General features: G+C 38.8%; 1 protein-coding gene across 1 annotated transcript in view; it reads right to left on the bottom strand.

Annotated features, from left to right (window-relative positions):
* LOC131066775 (copper-transporting ATPase PAA2, chloroplastic) overlaps nucleotides 1-20,630 on the bottom strand; it is a 173,706-nt gene that overhangs the window by 92,592 nt on the left and 60,484 nt on the right. The window contains exons 6-7 of the mRNA XM_058001614.2: nucleotides 5,852-6,016; nucleotides 5,236-5,346 (exon numbers count right to left, since the gene is read on the bottom strand). Of these exons, the coding sequence (XP_057857597.1) occupies nucleotides 5,236-5,346; nucleotides 5,852-6,016 (276 nt within the window). The remainder of the gene's footprint in view (nucleotides 1-5,235; nucleotides 5,347-5,851; nucleotides 6,017-20,630) is intronic.

Genomic DNA, 20,630 nt, shown 5'->3' on the forward strand with positions numbered 1-20,630 from the left:
CAGGACCTTGATGGAGAAGGCTAGGAGTATGTTGAGTGGAGCTGGACTAGAACAAAAGTTCTAGGCTGAAGCTGTAGCCACTGCCTGCTACCTGATAAACAGGTCTCCTACATCAGCTCTTGTTGATAAGACGCCAATGGAAGCGTGGTCGAGCCACAAGCCTTCACTTAGACATCTGAGAGTGTTCGGTTGCGAAGCATATGGTCATGTGCCAAAGGAGAAGCGGACAAAATTGGACAACAAAGCTGTTAAATGTATTTTCATCGGATACAGTTATGGTGTAAAAGGATACAAGCTTTGGAATCCTGTTGAACAAAAGGTATTTTATTCAAGAAGTGTTATTTTTAGAGAAACTAAGCCTTCTTCTGTTACAGTGCAGCCAGAACAAACAGAACAAAAGAAAGATGTGATTCAACTACCTGCTACACCTGAAAAAGTTGAATCGAGGCCCTTAGAAAGACAGGAAGTTGATGAGAGCTCTATGAGTTCTGAATCATCAGAGGAAGAAGAAGAACCTGAACCTGAACTTGTTCGAAGGTCTACTAGACAAAGAAAACCACTTGAAAGGTATGGATATTCTCCTGATGATTGGAGATGCATATTTGCATAGAATGCTAACATTGATGAACCAAGATCTGTAGAAGAGTCTCTTGGTATGAATGATTCAGAGTCCTGGAAAATAGCCATGGATGAAGAAATGGCAGCTCTTAAGAGGAATGAAACATGAGACCTTGTACCATTGCCTGAAAGACGAAAGCCTGTTGGTTGTAAATGGGTGTTCAAGAAGAAGATGTCTAAGTGAAGGCTTGTGGCTCGACCACGCTTCCATTGGCGTCTTATCAACAAGAGCTGATGTAGGAGACTTGTTTATCAGGTAGCAGGCAGTGGCTACAGCTTCAGCCTAGAACTTTTGTTCTAGTCCAGCTCCACTCAACATACTCCTAGCCTTCTCCATCAAGGTCCTGTTCATTCTTTCTACAACTCCATTCTGTTGTGGAGAATACGGAGTTGTCTTCTCTCTTTTAATACCACAATCTTTACAAAATGTGTCAAAATCATTGGAGCAAAATTCACCACCATTATCAGTTCTCAAACATTTTATTTTTTTTCCAGTCTGCAACTCAACCATTGCTTTAAATTCTTTGAAACGACTGAAAACTTCAGTTTTACTCCTAAGAAAATAAACCCATGTTCTTCTACTGAAATCATCAATGAAAGAAACATAATAAACTGATCTACCAATAGAAGGAACGTCAACTGGACCAAATACATCTGAATGGATTAGATCCAAAATACATGAAGACTTATGAGAACTCGAGTAAAACTGAATGCGGTTTTGTTTACCATAGATACAATACTCACAAAAATCAAATTCAAGATTGCAATCATTCAACCCATCAACAAGGTTCTTATTTTTCAAGGTCCGTAGACCCTTCTCACCTATGTGGCCAAGTCTCTGGTGCCATAACATGGTCTTCTCTGCAGGCAACTTTGATTCGGTAGACAGAGCACCCTTGGGTACCCAAAAACCATGACCATCTATGAAAGAGAAACCCTCTCCTTTTCCAACTGAGTAGTCTTTTTCACAATCTTATCAGAAGTACTATTGCACTCAACTGTGCATGCATCAAGCTGGTACAGTGTACCCAATCTGCTTCCTCTTGCTATCACCATAGCACCTCTTACCATTTTCACACCTGCTTCAGAAAACTGTACATGCACACCCGCATCTATTAGCTTGCTAACAGATAACAAATTCCTTGCTAGTCCCGGGATATGCAAGACACCATCAAATCTTCTAATTCTACCATCAGAAAATTTCACACGAATACTTTCACGACCAAGAATATCAAGTACTGAGTTATCACCCAAATACACCTTACCACCATCAAAATTTTCATACTTACTAAACCAGTTTCTATTAGGAGTCATGTGGAAAGATGCACCTTAGTCTATTAACCATGCATTGTCACCTGCACGAGTGGCCAAGGCTGCGATGAAAGCATGTCCATCTTCCTTCTCGGACTCACAATCAGAATCTTGCTTCTTCTTCTTCTTTTTCTTCTCCTCTTTGCAGTCCTTTCGGAAGTGTCCGGGTTTGCCACAGTTCCAGCAGATTGCCTTGGACTTCGCAGGAGATTTTGATCTCCCCTTATTCTTGGACTTAGAACGGCCATGCTGCTTTTCGTTCTTGCCTCTTTCTTTTGGTCTTCCTCGAACACTCAAAGCCTCTTTGGCATTCAGAGAGACCTTCCTTCTCATCTCTTCAGAAAGTAGGCAACCAACAACATCCTCCATCTTCAAGGTAATTGAAGTGCTCCCTATGGCCATAACAAGGCTGTCCCATGAGTCTGACAACGAACATAGCAAGATTTGGCATCTTTCTTCTTCATCCATTGGCACCCCAATAGAGGTCAACTGAGTTACCAACATATTAAAGCTTTCCAGATGCTCATAAATTCGTCCACCTTCTTCCATTCTCAAAGAATACAATTTCTTCCTTAAGAAGATCTTGTTCACAAGTGATTTCGCTTGGTAGATCTCAGTTAGCTTCTTCCAAAGCTTCTTTGCAGTAGATTCTTCATGGACATTTGTCAGAATAGAGTCTGCAAGACACAATCTAATGAGACCTTTAGCTTTTCTATCAGTCACATCATATTGTGCGGCTAATGTCGGATCTGCGGGCCTATGCTTATTCTCATCAATCGCATCCCATAGATCTCGATCAATCAACAGATCTTCCATCTTCAGCTTCCACATCTCAAAGTTTGTGCCAGAAAACTTCTCTACATCAATCCTCCCTGATATACTTGCCATCTTTACGATCCTGCAATACAGAAATGAAATACTCTACACAAGCTCCCACTCAAACCTTGATTAGCTCAAAAAACCCTGTACCCAACAATTAGAACCAAAACTGGCCAGGCTCTGATACCACTTGTAAGGAAGCAAAGGTGTGCGGAAAAGCTTCCTATGCTAATCTTGAGAGGACGATTATGAAAATTTCAACTTAACTATCACAGAGATCACAAGAAGCACATAGAGTATAAATAAAACAACAAACACATAACACAGTGATTACCCTGGGGAAACCCTTCTGGGAGAAAAACCCCACCCTCCAAAACTCGCACAATGTATTATCAAATCAAGTTGATTACAATACACTTGCAATGCAAGTTCTTACAGTAGGGCATCACCACAACTCGAACTCAGAGAGACTCCTTCTAGCATCCAGTCTTGCAAAAAACTCAATCATCAAACTCCTCCCCAAGCCCTCCTTTTATAGTGATTTTACAACCTGGAAACCACTTGTGGTTTTACAAAACCATGGGCTTAACCACCATGCCACATGGTGCCCATTTTTGACATTTACATTTCCAAAATGGAAAAACAACCAGGTTAAAATAGTAATCCCGTCCATAATTTTGTCCCCTAGCTTAGACCCTCTTAAAAGTCACAAAATGAGTCATTAAGGTTCTAAAAATGGCCCACCTATATTCTACTATGGACAAGACTCATTTTTAACAACTCACTAACCATTTTCAATGCATAAACATGTGGAAAACTACCTGAAACAAATTCTGGAATTTTCCAGAAAAAGACTGCAAGGTTGAAACACATGTTTCTCAACAAGGCTCACTTTTCTTTCTACCATGGGTGTCTGATGCAGGAGCATCCTTGGTGAATTGGCTATCTTCATTAACCAAAAATATGTTTAATTTAATTTTTCTTGGGTCTTTGCTGAATAATGTGTAGGAAAAATAAATTTGTAATAAAGGCCAATGTTTTATTAAATATGTATGGCCATGGTTTTGGAGGCAAGTTTGACTAGGTGGTTCAAATTTGAATTTAGCGTATTCTAGTTCAAACTTGGAATATACATTTTTTGGGCATGATCTCTTGGGAGTTACCATTTTGGGACCACTCATTTTTTCCCTCTTAAATGATATTTGTTCAAAATAGATGCCAAGGAGAAGTTATTGGATAGTTTCTAATTTGGAGTCCTGTTGAGTGGAGTGGGTAGCCTAGTTTACCGTTATTATTAGCAGATTTGGAGGTGGAGTTGGAAATGCATCCAATTGCCATTTAATGAAATTTCTAAATGGGAAAGAAGCTTCCCTCTTGTTTCCCACGAATTCTTTAGCCTAGGTTTACCAAACCACAGTGGGAGGTGACTTGTGGAATTTTAGCAACTTCAACTTTGATCTTTCAATTCCAGACTTGAGAGAGTTTTTGGGTTTTGCAGGTGAAGACTGGAGAGCTTGGGAGGAAGGCTTTTGGAAGCCATATTGCTGCTGCTATGCTTCACTTTGCAGGTCTATGATCAGCCATATATCAGATCAGAATGTTGTAATCAGAAGCCAATGAGTTTACCATGGTGTTATGTAAAGTTGTTTCAAATTTCAATGAGAATTTCTTCAGTTTGCTTGCATAAAATTGGTGTTTCAATTCATCTTATTTTCTGTTATAAATCAGATTCGCATAAGTCTTTTGAAGTGTATGTTCAGGTGGTTTTGAAGGGATTCCATCCCTTTACATCATAAGGCCTATAAGCTTGATATTGTATTGTAACAAAATCTATTGCTGGAAGATGTTGGTCCTTACTTTGGAGTGTGAGGCTTTTTTAACCCCAATGTTTTTCTACATGTATACTTGTGTGTCTGTCATTTTTATGCTTGATTTCTTCTCTCATTCTAGCATCTTTCTAAGTGTTGTTCAGGAGCTGTTTTGCAGCTGAAATTGTTTTAGATCTGATAACTCATTTGTATCAGGCTTTCATTTAGTAATCTTTCAATACAGGCAGTGCATGCATGGTATTCTTCTCACAGCTATGATTCAAGTAATAAATTCTAAGAAAGCGATTATATTGATTACATGATAACAACAGACTGAAAACCATGAATTAGAAACTAATAGAAGTTGAAAATATATATGCAAAATCTTAAAAAATCCTACTCTCAACAGAAGAATGTCAAGTAACAAAGAAAATGCGCAATACCAATAAGGAACAAATCATCAAGACAAAACATGGTAGCTCTGAACTGGCTCCAATAACTCAAACTGAGAGCTATTAGTAAAACCTCTTAGTATACTTATGATTCCTTAAATAGGTGCCCCATAAAGCCATTTTATTGATATGCACAAATGACAAATAAAAACATAAAAGATAGTTAAACAAAAGAATCTAATGGCATATATATAATAAACAAAACTGACAATTCCAACAAAACATACCCAGTTGACAGTTCCTGCAGAAACAGTAAGGCCGCATTCTTTTCGTACAGGAAGAGGTTCACCAGTCAGCATAGATTCATCCACAACACTTTTACCTGCCACCACTTTCCCCTGGAAATGGTTAAAGCTTCTGTCCATCAGTATTTGTTATGAAATCATTGAAATAATCCATTGTATTAATTCAATGAAATAAATCACGAAACAAAAAAACAACTGGTATCATGATTTATGATTTTTCCTACAAATTTGGATCATGGAAAGGAAACTCATTTAAATGTCAAGCAAACAATTGCATTACACTCCACATTTTAAAATGACTTCTTCCCATCAATGCCTATTAAGCATATTTCATTCCTTAAAAAACAGATGGAAGATACATCAATATATAAAACATTTGCATATAAAACCTTTATGAACTATTTAAAAAATTGAAACTTCAGAATCACTATACACAGGGAATTTCCTTGGGAGTAGTGACCACTTGGTTATGGGTGATCAGAAGTTACCAACTCATTGATATTGCAAAGGCTTCGACTGGTGAACATAAGCTTTATGAAATTTGAAATGAATATGTTTTTCTGAAATAGAAAATAAAAATGCTCAGGATTCAACATACATCCACTGGAATAGTCTCGCCAGGAAGAACCAAAATAAAATCTCCAGATCGAATTTCATTGGTCGGTACTTCAAAACAGGCAGCCTCCTTAGGGAGAACCTCATCAGTCAATTCCATATCACCATCCACAGGAACTACCAAACGTGACTGTGAAGATACTAGAGACTGTTTGAGGCAGTAAAACATTTGTTAGGACTCAAAAAATATAGCTTTAAATTTGTACATTGCATTGGATTCAAATTATTGTACAATGAATTCAATTCAAGCAACTGTAGCTTCTACTCCTCATATATTATCACACATGTAGAATCATCAGCATAATTCTTAGATTGGAATCAGAATAACAACTCAAACAGCTAGGTATGGAGCTAAGCATATGGGGTGAAAATTTTGTGTTAAGATTTTCTAACATTACAACAAACATATTCACAAATTAAAAAGAGCTCAAAACCGGGAAGACTTCAAAGATTACTGCAAATAAGAAATTTCCTCGATGATGAGTCTTAATATGATCATTAATGAAATATATGGGCTTCTTGTGTAATATGGTTTTGCCTAGGGATATTTTCACATTAATTTCTAACATTATTGGGAAGCCTTTGTGTAAGGGGATTAACAGTATAAACTTTAAAACATGTCATTTCTGGCTGATGATTACTTAAAGCTTGAGTGATATTTACAAATATCTTCATCAAAGTAATGTCCCAAGGAATGATGTTACTCACTATACATGATTTTTTTTAAATGGATATTTGCATGACATCAGAAAGCAAACCTGGAAGATTTTGCATTGACAAGTATTATATTTATGTAACCCTAAATTCCTTCAATGGAATTCATATATGCTTGAGTGATATTTACAAATATCTTCATCAAAGTAATGTCCCAAGGAATGATGTTACTCACTATACATGATTTTTTTTAAATGGATATTTGCATGACATCAGAAAGTGAACCTGGAAGATTTTGCATTGACAAGTATTATATTTATGTAACCCTAAATTCCTTCAATGGAATTCATATATGCCTTCCAAGAGGTTGGCTAATATAGGGCAACAATGTAGACCAATGAGGATATACTCAAATACAATCAGTTGATTTGAATCGTAATGTTGAATCATTGAAACCATTCAACATGTACTTTCATCCTTAAATATAGACTTGATTATGAATATAACTTGTAATAGAGTTAACTCCACAATAATAAAGCTTTCTATATGCTTTCTTGTGGGATTTTAAATAGTATTTCGGTATCTTGTGTATTCTTGTATTCTTACTGCAAAGAACATTCATGTGCATTCGATTAACTTTACAGTGCACATTTTTCAAATGTGCATACTAAATTTTTTTCTCCTCTTCAAAAGCAATTAATGCACAATACATCTATAGAGAGCAACAACCAGCCTACTCTGATTTGCATATGGTTATGGCATACAAACGCTGCCATTCTACAGTGAGGAGTCATGCAAGGTCTTCACAAAGATCTCAATCTGGAAAAGGAGGCATCCTAGGGTATATTATGGAAAACGGAGGCACTGTAGCCTTCAATCTAGCTTCAACACTTTAGGAGATAGAGATGACATGACAGGATTTCAAAATGTCACGTGCAATAATTGCAGGTGGAGTGAACATAGAGCGTACAACTCTTAAAGTTCATATTTGAGATCATCCAAGTTTGGGTCATCAACAGCGAGGCCTCTCAGTGGTCACCATTCATGATCATCTTGTTGGTCTGGATGGATGGCCTTGATCAAGCACATGGTCTTACCATGATTGATGTTTCAATTTTCATAAGCTATTAACTGAAATATATGATATCAGAGCAACTGTGTATTGTATTCATTGGGTATATGATATGCTGATGAGATGCCCTATTAATTTTGAGGTTGACTGGTTATCTATTGGTTTTATGAAAACATGACCATTGATGATGCTCATCCTTTATTTGTGGATGACTGTGCCACTATAATTAACTACTCCTACTTGAGGATAAACCCATCCTTCCTCTTTAACAAAGATAGGATATCAATTTTGCAATCATCTTCTGATTCTTCTCTGATGTGGATAGATTTGATACCCTAATTTCCCTTTCTTGGACCTTTCCTTAAGATGGTATACTAATTTTTTTGATACATTGAGACATCATATTCTTATGCAATGCCCACAAATGTTTATGAGCTACTTGAAGTTTTCAATAGGAAACCGCATGTTTGAAAGGAAATATACTGGCAAGTTTTGATGGATAGATAGATTGCCGAACACAGCTGATGATGTATGATTAGATGCTAAACACATTTTGCTTCTGCATGTTAGCTGCTTTTACTTTTACATTTACAACCATTTCCTGGTCAAATGATTCTCTTGAAGTGACCTTGTCGAGGTTTCTACTTTATAATACTACACATGTTTGCACTTCTTCTTATAATAACCCTTACGATTTTTTTTTGAGTTTTATTCAAGTAGTTGGCAAATTGTCTTAACCAAAGATGACACACTTGCAGAGTACTCGGCGAGTTTCAAAAACTCACCGAGTTTTTCCGACTTTAACTCGCAGAAAAAACTCGCCGAGTAATCGCCGAGTTTTTTTCTTTAAAAACTCGGCTAGACTAAAAAAAGAGGCCCAAACATGTCAAAAAATTATCAATTTTTGTTTTTTCAGGTCGGTTTCATTCTCTTCGACAAAATATACACATGAAATATAACATTTAAGTATAAGTGGCATTTCAATATGTCTTTTTCCTTTCTTATACTTTATGACACCCGACGCCTTTATAAAATAATAAAAGTATTTTTGGCCTCGCGGGGCGCTGCCCTTCGACCCCGCCCTATATCGCCACAGGGAGCGCGCAAGGGGCGCTACCCCACAAGGGGTGATGCCCCTTGACCCCAACTTGGGGGCGCTGCCCCCAAACCCCCGTCGAAAAATATAGGGGGAAACTTGTTGACGTGTATTTTGTACACAATCATACACAGAATAAAATACCGACAGGCATCTTATCCTCTCTTGAGAAAATAGTCTCTAACTGCTGAAGATCTGCAAAAAAGGATCAGTTAGATGGACTCCAAGGTTCTTTTAGTGGGGTCTCCACGTGTGGACAAGCTTTTTTAGTGGTATGATGTGATTTGCTGTTTCCTTCAAGGCGTCTTACGGATTCAAAAGCTCGAAGATTTTACTAATCTAAAGGAACTTTCAAAAAAATGAAAAAAGATAGGGTTTAAGGAAGTCTAGTCTAACCCTATGAACGACTTAGCATGAATGAGATTTGGCAAGACTCAACTAACTTCAATTTTGCCATAAGGTAACAACTCAATTGAAATTAGTGCGATCTTCTAAGGTAATAATGGTATTCAATGCATCAAAGACCGAGGACACTACTATGAAAGTACATCTCCTAGATGCAAAAATGCTTGAAGGTTAAGGACTCAAAATGTTTTCCAGTCGACCACGCAAGGCGTTCCTACAATCAGCAAGAAGCTAGTGGTTTGGATAGCGAATCCTACCAAATATCAAATCTCACACTTAGTCTTTCAAATTAACAACTACTTTGATTGAGCATGATTCAAGTACATCCAACAACCATGAAGATAACTTAAGAAATTTGCAACAAAACACCATAACTTCAATATTTTATTGATTTCCAAGTCATCATATACAACAATTGCTTGAATTTCTCTCTTCAAGACTCAATCTTGCTACAAAATAAAAATTGCTTACAACTCTAATCTCTCTATTTCACTCTTAACTCTATTCTCTATTTTTCTATTGACTATTCTATTACAAATGAAATGGAAAATGGGGGTATAAATAGCATCCCCAGTTACAATGAAAGGTCCAGATTGAAAGTAAATCAATGGACAAGATCATGACACCTAAACCCTAATTAGGGTTTGTTACAAATGACCTCCTTTTTACTGAACAATATTAAATACATAGCCAAATATTAAATTTGGCACAAAAATCTAGGAGGTATCAACCAATGAGAAATAAGATGTCATGTCATCTGTAACAACCTTTCATCTAGAATCTTATTCCCTTTCCAATTCTCTTTCTTAGCATATGCAATGAATTTTGTCACGATTCCTTCGATTTCTGTGCTTGGAATCTCGGGAAGATTCTTGATACTCTCTTCTAAGTGGATAACCTGATCAAATGCATCTAGAAGAGCTGTGTCCCAAGTAGGTTCAAGTTCCTTCGTTCTATCAATCAGGAGCATGGTAGCATACATCTGATCATATTGCTCATCTGTAACATCTGCGTCCTTGCGAAAGATGATCTTGATTCTATCTTCAAATTCTTGTAAATCCACATCTGTCTCGACCTCGATCCTTCTGCCAAGAATGGTACGAAGTACCTCAAATACTCTGTCCTGGATCGGATTGATCACCTCCTCAACTTGACCACATCTAACACTGATGTCCTCAAAGAGAACACTCTTTATATGGAGTAAGGTTGACCACTGAAACAAACTGTGAGAATCACCTTCCAAGATCTTCTCTTGTGCTAAAATTCTTCTGGATGTATGTCTTATAACTTTCAAGACAGGGATGACAACGTCCTTGGTATGGGCAAATGCGGCTACTGTTGCCATCAATCTGTGGATTATCTCAAGAACTTGGATAGCCTGATGGGTGATCTTCGACATCCTTGTAACAAACTCAATGGCCACCGTGTGAGATCTATCCATCCAACTACATGTACGCTGGACCATATTCCTGAATCTTTCTGCTTCATTGATTGATTGAAGGGGCAATGCCTGCAATGGTGATCTAACTGGATCCTGACGTCCCAAAGGTTCATTGATGTGACTGAAATATGTCCTCCATGCACCGACCTCTTTCTCAAGCTTTCTATTCTTTTCTACTTCTTCTCTAAACTTATCCTTCAATGCCTCAAATGTGTCGGTGGCATCATCTAAAGTCTGCTCTGCTGTGGATGGTCCTAACTCAATAGTCTGTATATGATAGTCCTCTGCTAGGATCTCACCCTCATATTTGTCTGCTGCCGGTGTAGCTATCTGCAGTTTTCTAGATCCAGTCTCATCTCGAATCATCTTGGACATCTTTATAGCCTTCTTCTTCTCTGTTGTCATATGTGAACGTCCCACGAGGCTCTCTAAATCAATTGCACTGTCTTCGTCCTCAATTACGATCACCTTAGTCAATCTTTCCTTCAACCAATCTGGGATATTTGATCTTGTCTCTTGAACTTGAATTTCTTTATGTACTATTTCTTCTTGTCTGGGAGGAGATGTTACTTCGTTATCATTATCTAAATCATAGTCTTGGAGAGATCCATCGGATGAAACATGCTGTGCCTGTTCTTCTTCCTGTCTATCATTCTGTACCATCGATTCCATGGATTCTTCCACTCGAACTGTTCTATCCTCTGGCCTGGAAGAAGTACCTGGTGTTTGATCTTTGTTAGCACCTTGCTTTTTCTTGGAAGGCTCTTTCTTTTCTGATCTTTCCTTTCTCTTTGAACCTCTCGAATGGAGATTGCCCTCACTGGCACATCGAAGGTTACCTTCACCTGAATTCCTAGGATTAGGATTGCCTTCACTAACACTGGCTCCACCTTCGGCTGGCTTTTCTTCCAAAGTAAAAGACATGGCTATGCCTTGTTCTCTCAACTTCTGATGTTGAACGTCTACCCATCTGCGAGTACAAGACAAGACTGGTGCCATCAATTCATCTAAATCCACGGCCTCGGGCTCATTCCAATTCAAACTTATTGTTTTGCTTTCTCTATCATATGAAGATTGGATGTGCCTGCCGTTGTCCTGAGCTTGGTCGGCCACTCTGTAAATCTTACATTTCCTGATGAAATCCAAAGGCAATCTAGAATGTATCTTTCGTTTCACTTCGAGATCATTTAGGAGATTCATCATAAAATCTTCAATTTGGTACTCATGTCTAAATCTTCTACCGACTGTCTCCTCTAAATGTCCATGTGGATCAAAACTATTCCTCCAAGCAAAAGATGAAAAAGGATACAAGGCTAACTCCCTCTCTGCGTCATCCATGGCTGAGACATTGGGACATACCTCAACTGAATTACCCAAAATAATAGGTACCTGAACTCCATTCTGATGTCTGTGTCTGAATGCCTTCACATATGCTGCCAACTGCCTTGTTACTTCAAGTAACACAATCCTGTCTGTCGGGTATCTCGGCAACATGTATGGAGGTAAAGGACATCCATACACTCTAATGTAAGTGAACTTGGGAAACTGAATGAACCAAGCACCGTACCTCTTGATTAACTCCTGGGCATCCTGGGATAATCTGTTGTGAATCCCTCCTTGCAACGTCCTTGTGATGTTCATCGTGAAAGTATCATTGATTAACTTGTAGTTCTTCCCTGGTGGATGATGCAAGTAGGTATAGGCTTCACAAACTCTGACCTCGCCGGGTCCTCTTCCAATCACTCCTCTGTGAGGTAGTCCTGCGTACTCAACACTCCTGATTAAGGCATAGATGACGTATGAACTCATGTGGAAGGACTTAGTAGCCCTGAGTCTTCTCAACTGTACGTCTAAGCAATGGCTAATTATCCTAGCCCAATGTATCGTACCCTTTCCTTGAACAATCACCTGGATGAAGTAAAACATCCATTTCTCAAAATAGAAGGCATGAGGTGCTCCTGTAACTCTGTTGAGCATGGTGATCAAATCTCTGTACTCCTCTTGGAAATCGATCCTGTGTGGTGTGTTCGGTACTTTGCTCAGACGGGGACGACTCTTAAGTAGCCAGTTCTTGTTGATTATGCTTAGGCAAGCATCTGGATCATCATCGTACACTGATCTGGCTCCTTCAATGCTCTTGTATATCATGTCCCTGTGCTCTGGAAGATGGAAGGCTTCACTTATGGCTTCCTCTGAAAGGTACGCCAAAATGTTTCCCTCATTGGACACAATTGTCCTGGACTGTGGATTGTAATGACGGGCACACTCGATCATCAACTCGTGACACTGAATGGCTGGAGGAAAACCGGCCGCCTTAATGATGCCACTTTCTATTATTCTCCGGGCGACAGGTGATGGCTTGCCGATGTAAGGGACCTCTCGGAACTTCTTCGTGCTAAAGTTCCCCAAGTTTGTATCTCCAATGTTGCTCCACTTGGACACGATCTTGGTCTCCACTTCTTTAGTCTTCTGATCTTCTTTCATGAGAGCCGAGCGACTGGTGGATGCTCCCGCCTTTGGGGTCGCCATACCTACACAACATTTCATTATAAGAAATAGATTTTTGCAATAAATAACGTAGATAAGAGAGATAAATTTTAGGAAACCTTATGATAAGTCTCTAGAGTTATCATTTCCTAAAATACAACGACTGAGCCAAGAGAAATTCAAGATTCAAAATTTCAAAAAAAAAATTGAAATATGACGATAAAGGAATAAAGCAATAACAATTAAATCGCCATACCTCGATAGAGAGCTAACTCTAGAATGCAAAAAACAAAATTTGCCTAGGCAAAATTGAGGTATAAAGATAGTCTTCAATATGATCCCCTCAAAATTGACTTCGCCACCCTTCGTCTTGAGAGAATGTGATCCTCAATTATCACCTTGGACGTGGTCTCAAATGGATCTTCAAGTTCGCACAAATAAATCTCCAAGTCTTTAGCAAATTCGCCTTAGGCGTGGTCTTGGATGGATCTTCAAATTCGCACCACCTTGGGAATGTCTAAGCGCGCCACCCTTGGATGAATGAAACTCGCACCACCCTTGAACACACTTCGCACTATATTCGTCTCCCTTAATTCGCATGTAGAGAAGGTAAAATAATAATGTAGAAATGATAACTTTTACCCCCCTTATATAGCGCTTGCATCCTTTACCCCTTAGGCCGACTTAATAAAAAAAAATAAAACCATTTTTTTGAATGATTTGCAATGAAATGACAAGGCCGACCTCCACATATGAGCGCTCAAATCGATTTTTTATTAATTAATTAATTAATTATTTAATGCCTTGCGTTTTTTAATTGAGGATTTCGATCTTAAATAAAGGCAAAATAATTAATAAGTGTTTAACGCCATATTAAATGCCAATAAAAAATAAGATTTTCAATTTTTAAATCGATTTAGCATTTAATGAAATTCGAATTGTTTAAATTTGGCGCCAAAGATATGAAAATAAAAGGACGTACCTCATCGCTCTGGTCCTTTGGAGAGGGACAGGAGCGATCCATGATTTTGGTCTAGATTCTTGCGTTTTTAACGTTCAACTCCTTCATTTTCACCTCCCAAATCGATCATCTGGTGGTCCTTCGAATTTGAATGCCTCTCTTGTGCGAGTAAATGCATCTCATGATCATTATCGCCCTGGTCCCTTGGAGAGGGACAGGAGCGATCTCCATGTTTTTGCTTGAAATTCTTCATTTTGGTACGATCCTTTCCTTGCATCAACTTTTGAATGTCATTTAAAACCTTGTGCGTCCTTGATTTTAAAAGAATATCATGCGCTTTGTCTAACATCGCTCTTGTCCCTTGGAGAGGGACAGGAGCGATTTCCATATCTTCACGTTCACTTTGTATCTTTGACCTTCGAAATATCATTGTGAGGCGAACAACATCCATGCTCGTGTCCTTTGAGCTTATTTCCCTTTGCTTTTATTATGTGTTTAGATGTATTAAAGGGACTATCGCCCTTGTCCCTTGGAGAGGGACAGGAGCGATCCATGATTTCTCCTTGATCTTGGCGACTTTTAAACTTCGATCTCCTTTGCAATGTCTCCCCGACGATGTCCTTCGCATTTCCTATCCTCATTTCGCCTTGATCTTTGAAGGAACGTGAGTGTTTTGATAGGATCGCCTTGGTCCTTGTCCAAAGGACAGGAGCGATGTGAGGCCTTTACACCATTTGGCGATGTTTGGACGTTCAAAACTCTTGTCTATCACCTTGTTGTCATACCATGGACCCTCCAGAACATTGCAATATATTGTCCTTATGTGAATTTTGCATGAAATGATCAATACATCTAATATCGCTCTGGTCCCTTCCTGAAGGACAGGAGCGAAGTTCATTATTATGTGCTTGTTCTTGTTTTTACCAACTTGCAATTATCTTCATTGCATGGAATGATGTCCTTTCGACCCTCTTGGTAACTTGAAACTTGTTTGCCTTTTGAAATTTACGCCATTATGTAGATATCGCTCTGGTCCCTTCCCAAAGGACAGGAGCGATCTGGGTTATAGAGCGCAAATCCTTCCATGTGATGACCTTTGCAACGTTGCGCTTGATGGAAATGCCTTGAGATGTCTTCGCCACTCTTCGTCTTGACTTGGATCGGCCTTGAACCTTGGAGGGACGACCTTGAACTTTGGAGGGACGTATCATCACCATTGTATCGCCCTGGTCCCTTGGAGAGGGACAGGAGCGATCCTCCCTTTGTGGCCTTTATCTTACTTTGCCAGGTTCCAAGTTTATATTCAACGGAGTCGTCCTTCTTCACTCTATCCACCCATGCCTTTACATTATTTGTAACTTTGCAAGAAAAGCAATTATATCAAAAATCGCTCTGGTCCCTTGGAGAGGGACAGGAGCGAACTAGGCATTTAACACTGTTATGGACGTCCCAAAAATCTTCAATTTATATTCAACGCATTCATCTCATGTTCTCCTTCGTTTTTGAACGTAAACTTGCCTTGACCCTTGTCTGGATTTTGCAAAATGGAGGAAATCGCTCTGGTCCCTGGGAGAGGGACGAGAGCTACAAGGTACCTCGCCCTGGTCCCTTGGAGAGGGACAGGAGCGATTTAGTCAATATAGGTCATTTTCCTTCGTTTTTGCATCTCAAATTATATTCATTTGGCAAAGCATCTTCCTTCGGGCGTCCTCAAATTGTTAAGTTATCAAAATCTTGCAAGGACAAAACGAAATTTGAATCGTAGCTCCGGTCCTTTACTGAGGGACAGGAGCGATTTTCTTCCTGGAGGCCTTTCTGTGCTCATGAAAATCTTCAATTTATATTCAATGGAAAGATCTTGTCGTTCTCTATCACTTCAAACGTAAAATTTGTCTGGACTCTGCAAGGATGATGAGATATTTGAAATTGAGCTCCCGTCCTTCACTGAGGGACAGGAGCGATTTTGCTCCTACAGGCCAAAATAACAAGATTTTTCACATTTTAACACTTCACGAGGCGAAAACAAATCAATTCCAATGCCCAGGATCAAACTTCAAAAAAGTCAAAATTTGGTCAAAATATTCAGTCAGACAAAAATTCATATTGACGGTCATCATTTAGACAAGTTTAAGCTCTGCATGAACATTCCAATTGAAAATTAGACCATTTTGGCGAATTCATTGCATTCAAAATTTGCATTCTAGAAAAGAAGCTCAAAAAGCTCTCAAAAATGACTGGATTTTGGCTTGAAAAGGCAAAATTTAAAACCCTAAGGCTTGGCCCTAAATCCAGACAACCAACTAACTAACAAAACCCTAAAAACGAAAGCGAAAACGAGCTAAAAACAAGCAAAAAGAGGGGGTCCCCATTTGCGATGGGGCGATGTGTGAAATGGTCACAACAAAACTGCGCTGATGGAAGTAGGGAAAATTTAACCTCTGAGTCTGATTATGCTCCAAGTCCATATAACAACATAATTAGCATTGAAGAAATCTTGGTATTATACATTTTAGAGTTGAAAGTTTGAAACTATGAGTATGAATGATGAAATTTCAAATATTGTGTGTTTGTAGATCTCCACCAAGATCTAGACCTATCTCTTTACCCCTCTTTTTCTCACCCTCAGACCCCGGCGAGGGGTGCTACTTTCAACCTAATTTTAATTTGCAGATGCTTGGTGGCAAGGTTGGGGTGGAAATACCCTAAATCTCAAAAAATTTGCCCTCAGAATCTTATGTCAACCTTGTAGTTCATCCAATTGTCAGCACAATTAGAGCTTGTTTGAAGCCATCGACATGAAGAAGAGGAGCAAGCTAGCTCAAAAACACCTCAATGACCTTGTCTTTGTGCAATATAATCTTCGATTGCGCGTAAGGAAGGTAGAGGAAGTAGCGGGTGGTCCACTTGACTTGGATGATATAGATCCTTACAGTGATTGGACATCACAGGAGCAGCCTCCATTCTTTTTTAAGGATGACAACATTTATTTGGAGAGGCAAGCTATGGAGGAGGAGGGGGGTGGATTTGGTTTCACGCTGGATGACACTGAGGAGGAAGAGGATGAGGATGAGGAGTCATTGCCAATGCCACAAGCAGGTGGAGACATAGCTTCATCCAGGATGGAGGATGAGCCAGCCATACCGAGCGAGGAGGCACAGTCACGCCCACTACAAACTTCTAGGACTAGACCCTCTAGTTTTACCTAGAGCTGGGAAGAGGAAGTTGTAATTGTAATTTGTAATGATGTATTTACTTTTGGTTTTACAAAAACTATTTACTATTTTGCTTCCAGCCATCAGCATTCCTCATGAGGATGCAATTTTGTAGACACTTTGCATTTAAATATATCTAGAATCAGCTTGTTTCTTTTGTGTTGTCATTTATTGACTCATTGGATGCATCTTCTCATTAAATTTTGCCAAAAAAAAGCATTTTTTATTAAAATTAGGCGTGCTTTTACGTTGCCGAGTTTTTTCAGAGTTTTCCCCGATTTTTTTTCCCAGGGGCTTGGCGAGTTGAGCCGAGTCGCAAGTAGTTCAACTATGGTCTTAACTGAAATACTGCAGTTTAACATATTTATTTGCAAGTTTATCAGAATGACACTATACATGAAAGATCATACGCAAAATATCATTTACTAAAAATAAAGGAACAGATAACTATTTCCAGATAAACTTTCACACACAATTTCCAAATATATCAGCAATAGTCAGAAGTCTTCTAGCATGTTCTAGAGAATGTAAATAAGTAATCAACCTACCCTTTTACTGGCTATCTGAATACAGAGGCTATGAAGATATTAAAGATTTAATGGAACTGAGTGCCTAGCTAGTTTGATACAGACCTGCTAGAGATGTACCAAGCCTTCCAAACTGGGAATTTTGCAATTCCTAAACTCCTTTCAGACTACTGTGATAATCTGTAGATTGTTCAGGCACTAGCTATTGAGGTCAGATCCAAAACAACACACTTTGAGGCTTCCTTAAACACCTCCATCTGTAGCATAAAGTAAATTGCTCCCTTCAGAAGCTCACACCTCTTTATAACATAATGGCAAGGTTCAACAGAAAAGGCAATGACAGGCAATAAAAAGTGCCGTGGTTATATGTTCAATTGCAAATCCTTCAAAGCAAGGTGACTCCCTTCACAATACCCCTCAGGCCCTCCTTAGCACAAGGCGTCTCACCTCCAAAGTAGTCAACCAGCAGTACAACTAGCAACAGATGGCTAGGAGGAATTTTAGCATCTTATAAAGTCTTTACATAGCTCCATTGCATCCTCAAACAAAAGGTATGGTTTTTCTTTGGAATTTCTTCTCAGATTTTTGCAGGGAATTATTTTGAAAAGAGAAGTGAAGGCAAGTCAATACGGCCTAAAATAAATGAATAGCCTTCAAATTAATACATGAAGAAGTCAAATCCCCGAAATTTTTTATGCATGACTGCCCAAAATCCCCCAAAAAATACATGCAAACCTTGCAATTCCACTCATCGATACATGCACAAGCAAAATGCACAAAAAATTCAGTGCATAAAGAGGCAAAATCCACGAAAAAAAATCTATGCACAACCTCTTCAAATGCCTGAAAAATTCAATACATGAGTGCAAGAAATCTATGAAAACGTTAGTGCATGACTAGGCAAAATCCACAATTTTCTGCTAGGGCAGAATTCACATGGATTAAATGCTCACATAAGCACATGCAAATCTGCTTGGAGGAAGGTGAACGCTCACCCTATATTTATACCCTTTAAAGTGCAAGCGCATAAGGATGAAATAAGGACGACTTAACATAGTGCAAACCTCAAAATGCAAGGAAAGAAGAGGGCCAACTTGGTGTGAAGCAAAGCAGTTTGGAATTTGAAATTTGCAAAAACAATACAAATGCAATTAACCAACCTCCTTAGCCAAGGGTGCAACTACAACATTAAACCCTCTATAAATGCAAGATGAAGATCATTGTTTTACATCAATCAACAAACAATTCACAACAAATTAAGGCAGAGGACAAGCGAATCAGGTGCATAATTAAAGAACGAAATCAGAGGTATCAGAAAACAATCACTTTTATACCAATTCAAAGCGAAGTCCACAACAAGAGAAGTGAATTTCACAGCAGAAAGAGGGCAAACAGAAGACTAGTGCTAATTGAGTGCACTGGAAGCAGACCCAAGCAAGTCATAAAGGAGAAAGGAGGGAGTGCTTGAAGTCTTCAAGAACTAAGACAATGAGGAGTCAACATTAAAGGTTAGGGGAGGCGAACTGTGAAGGAACAACAGGTTATTCGAACTTAGATCTGAGCAGATTTTATTCACCAATTCAAGCATTTCCTGATTTGAAGCTTCAATCCACAATAATTCCAAGCGAACTCCACCAGAGCATAAGCAAATGATAGCAGAGACAAGTGCAATTTCTACAAGGAAAAACGAATTTCAAAGCCAAATATTGCTGAAAAGAAGAAAAAGGTACCAAGTCAGTCATTCAAGACCTAGAAGACAGCAAATTTGAGCAAGGAAATCAGATTCAAAGTCAAGAATTGAAAGAAAACTGTTGGATGTCTTGAAGAACCAGGGTAAGAAGTCAGCGATTTAGAAGCAGATCAGTCACATCAGGTAGCGCGAATTTGTCCAAGGAAAATCAGCTTTCAAGGCCAAGTGTTGAGTAAGGAGAGGGTAAACTTTGCCTAGAGCAAATTAAAGGTGACTAAAGGAGGCAAAACGTCAAGGGAAAATCAGTCATACACATGCAGATCTGAGTGGATTTCCTCACTAATTCAAGCATTTTTCAGACCTACAGCTACATTTTCCAAGTGGAAATTTCCATTTCAAGATTGAAAATGAGGGTTTGTGAGACAATTGCTATGAATTAATAATGATGTTGTTGATAGGGTTTCATGACTTTTTTGAAGATTGATTATCATGAATTTTCTTTTAAACTTCTTCAATATGAGTCAAGAATCCGAGATCTTGAACCCTTAATCTTCTTGCATTCTATTTGCATGGGATTTCATTCATTAATTATGGTTTCAGGTATTTTCTTTGTCTTTTCAGGTTTGATGCAAGGAATGAGTGTGTGGAATGGTGGAGAAAAGATTAAGGTGAATGATGGCGAAAGATACAACTACAACATGAAGATGTCAAAGTCCAAATCATGCAAGGAAGAAGATAACAAAGAAAGAGATCACAACATGAAGGACTCAAAAGCTACGACAAGAGGAGCTCAAGGTCAAAGACGTCAACAACCAAGGCAAGATAACATTCAAGATAAAAGATGGTGAAAAAATGAAAATAGAATGCACAATGAAGCCCAAGGGCAAGAAAATTGCAAGGAAGATAGTTCCAGAATAGTGTTGGAATCGTTTGTCGTTGTGCCAAAAGCTTGAACTATCGACACGCGATATAAATGCCAGATTTAACCCGACCGACAAGCGGCGGTTAAACCATGTCACGAGTCCCCAAGGAGGTGTTGACCACCAAGTCAACAATCTCCCCCTCAGCACCGACTGAGCCTTCAACACCCACTAAAGGGAGACTCAAACCCATAACCCAAGGCTCTGATACCAATTGTTGGAATCGTTTGTCATTTTGCCAAAAGCTCGAACAATCAACACTTGATACAAATACCAAATTTAACCTGACCCATGAGA

Source organism: Cryptomeria japonica, chromosome 2 (genome assembly GCF_030272615.1).
Source record: "Cryptomeria japonica chromosome 2, Sugi_1.0, whole genome shotgun sequence".
Classification (NCBI taxonomy): domain Eukaryota; kingdom Viridiplantae; phylum Streptophyta; class Pinopsida; order Cupressales; family Cupressaceae; genus Cryptomeria; species Cryptomeria japonica.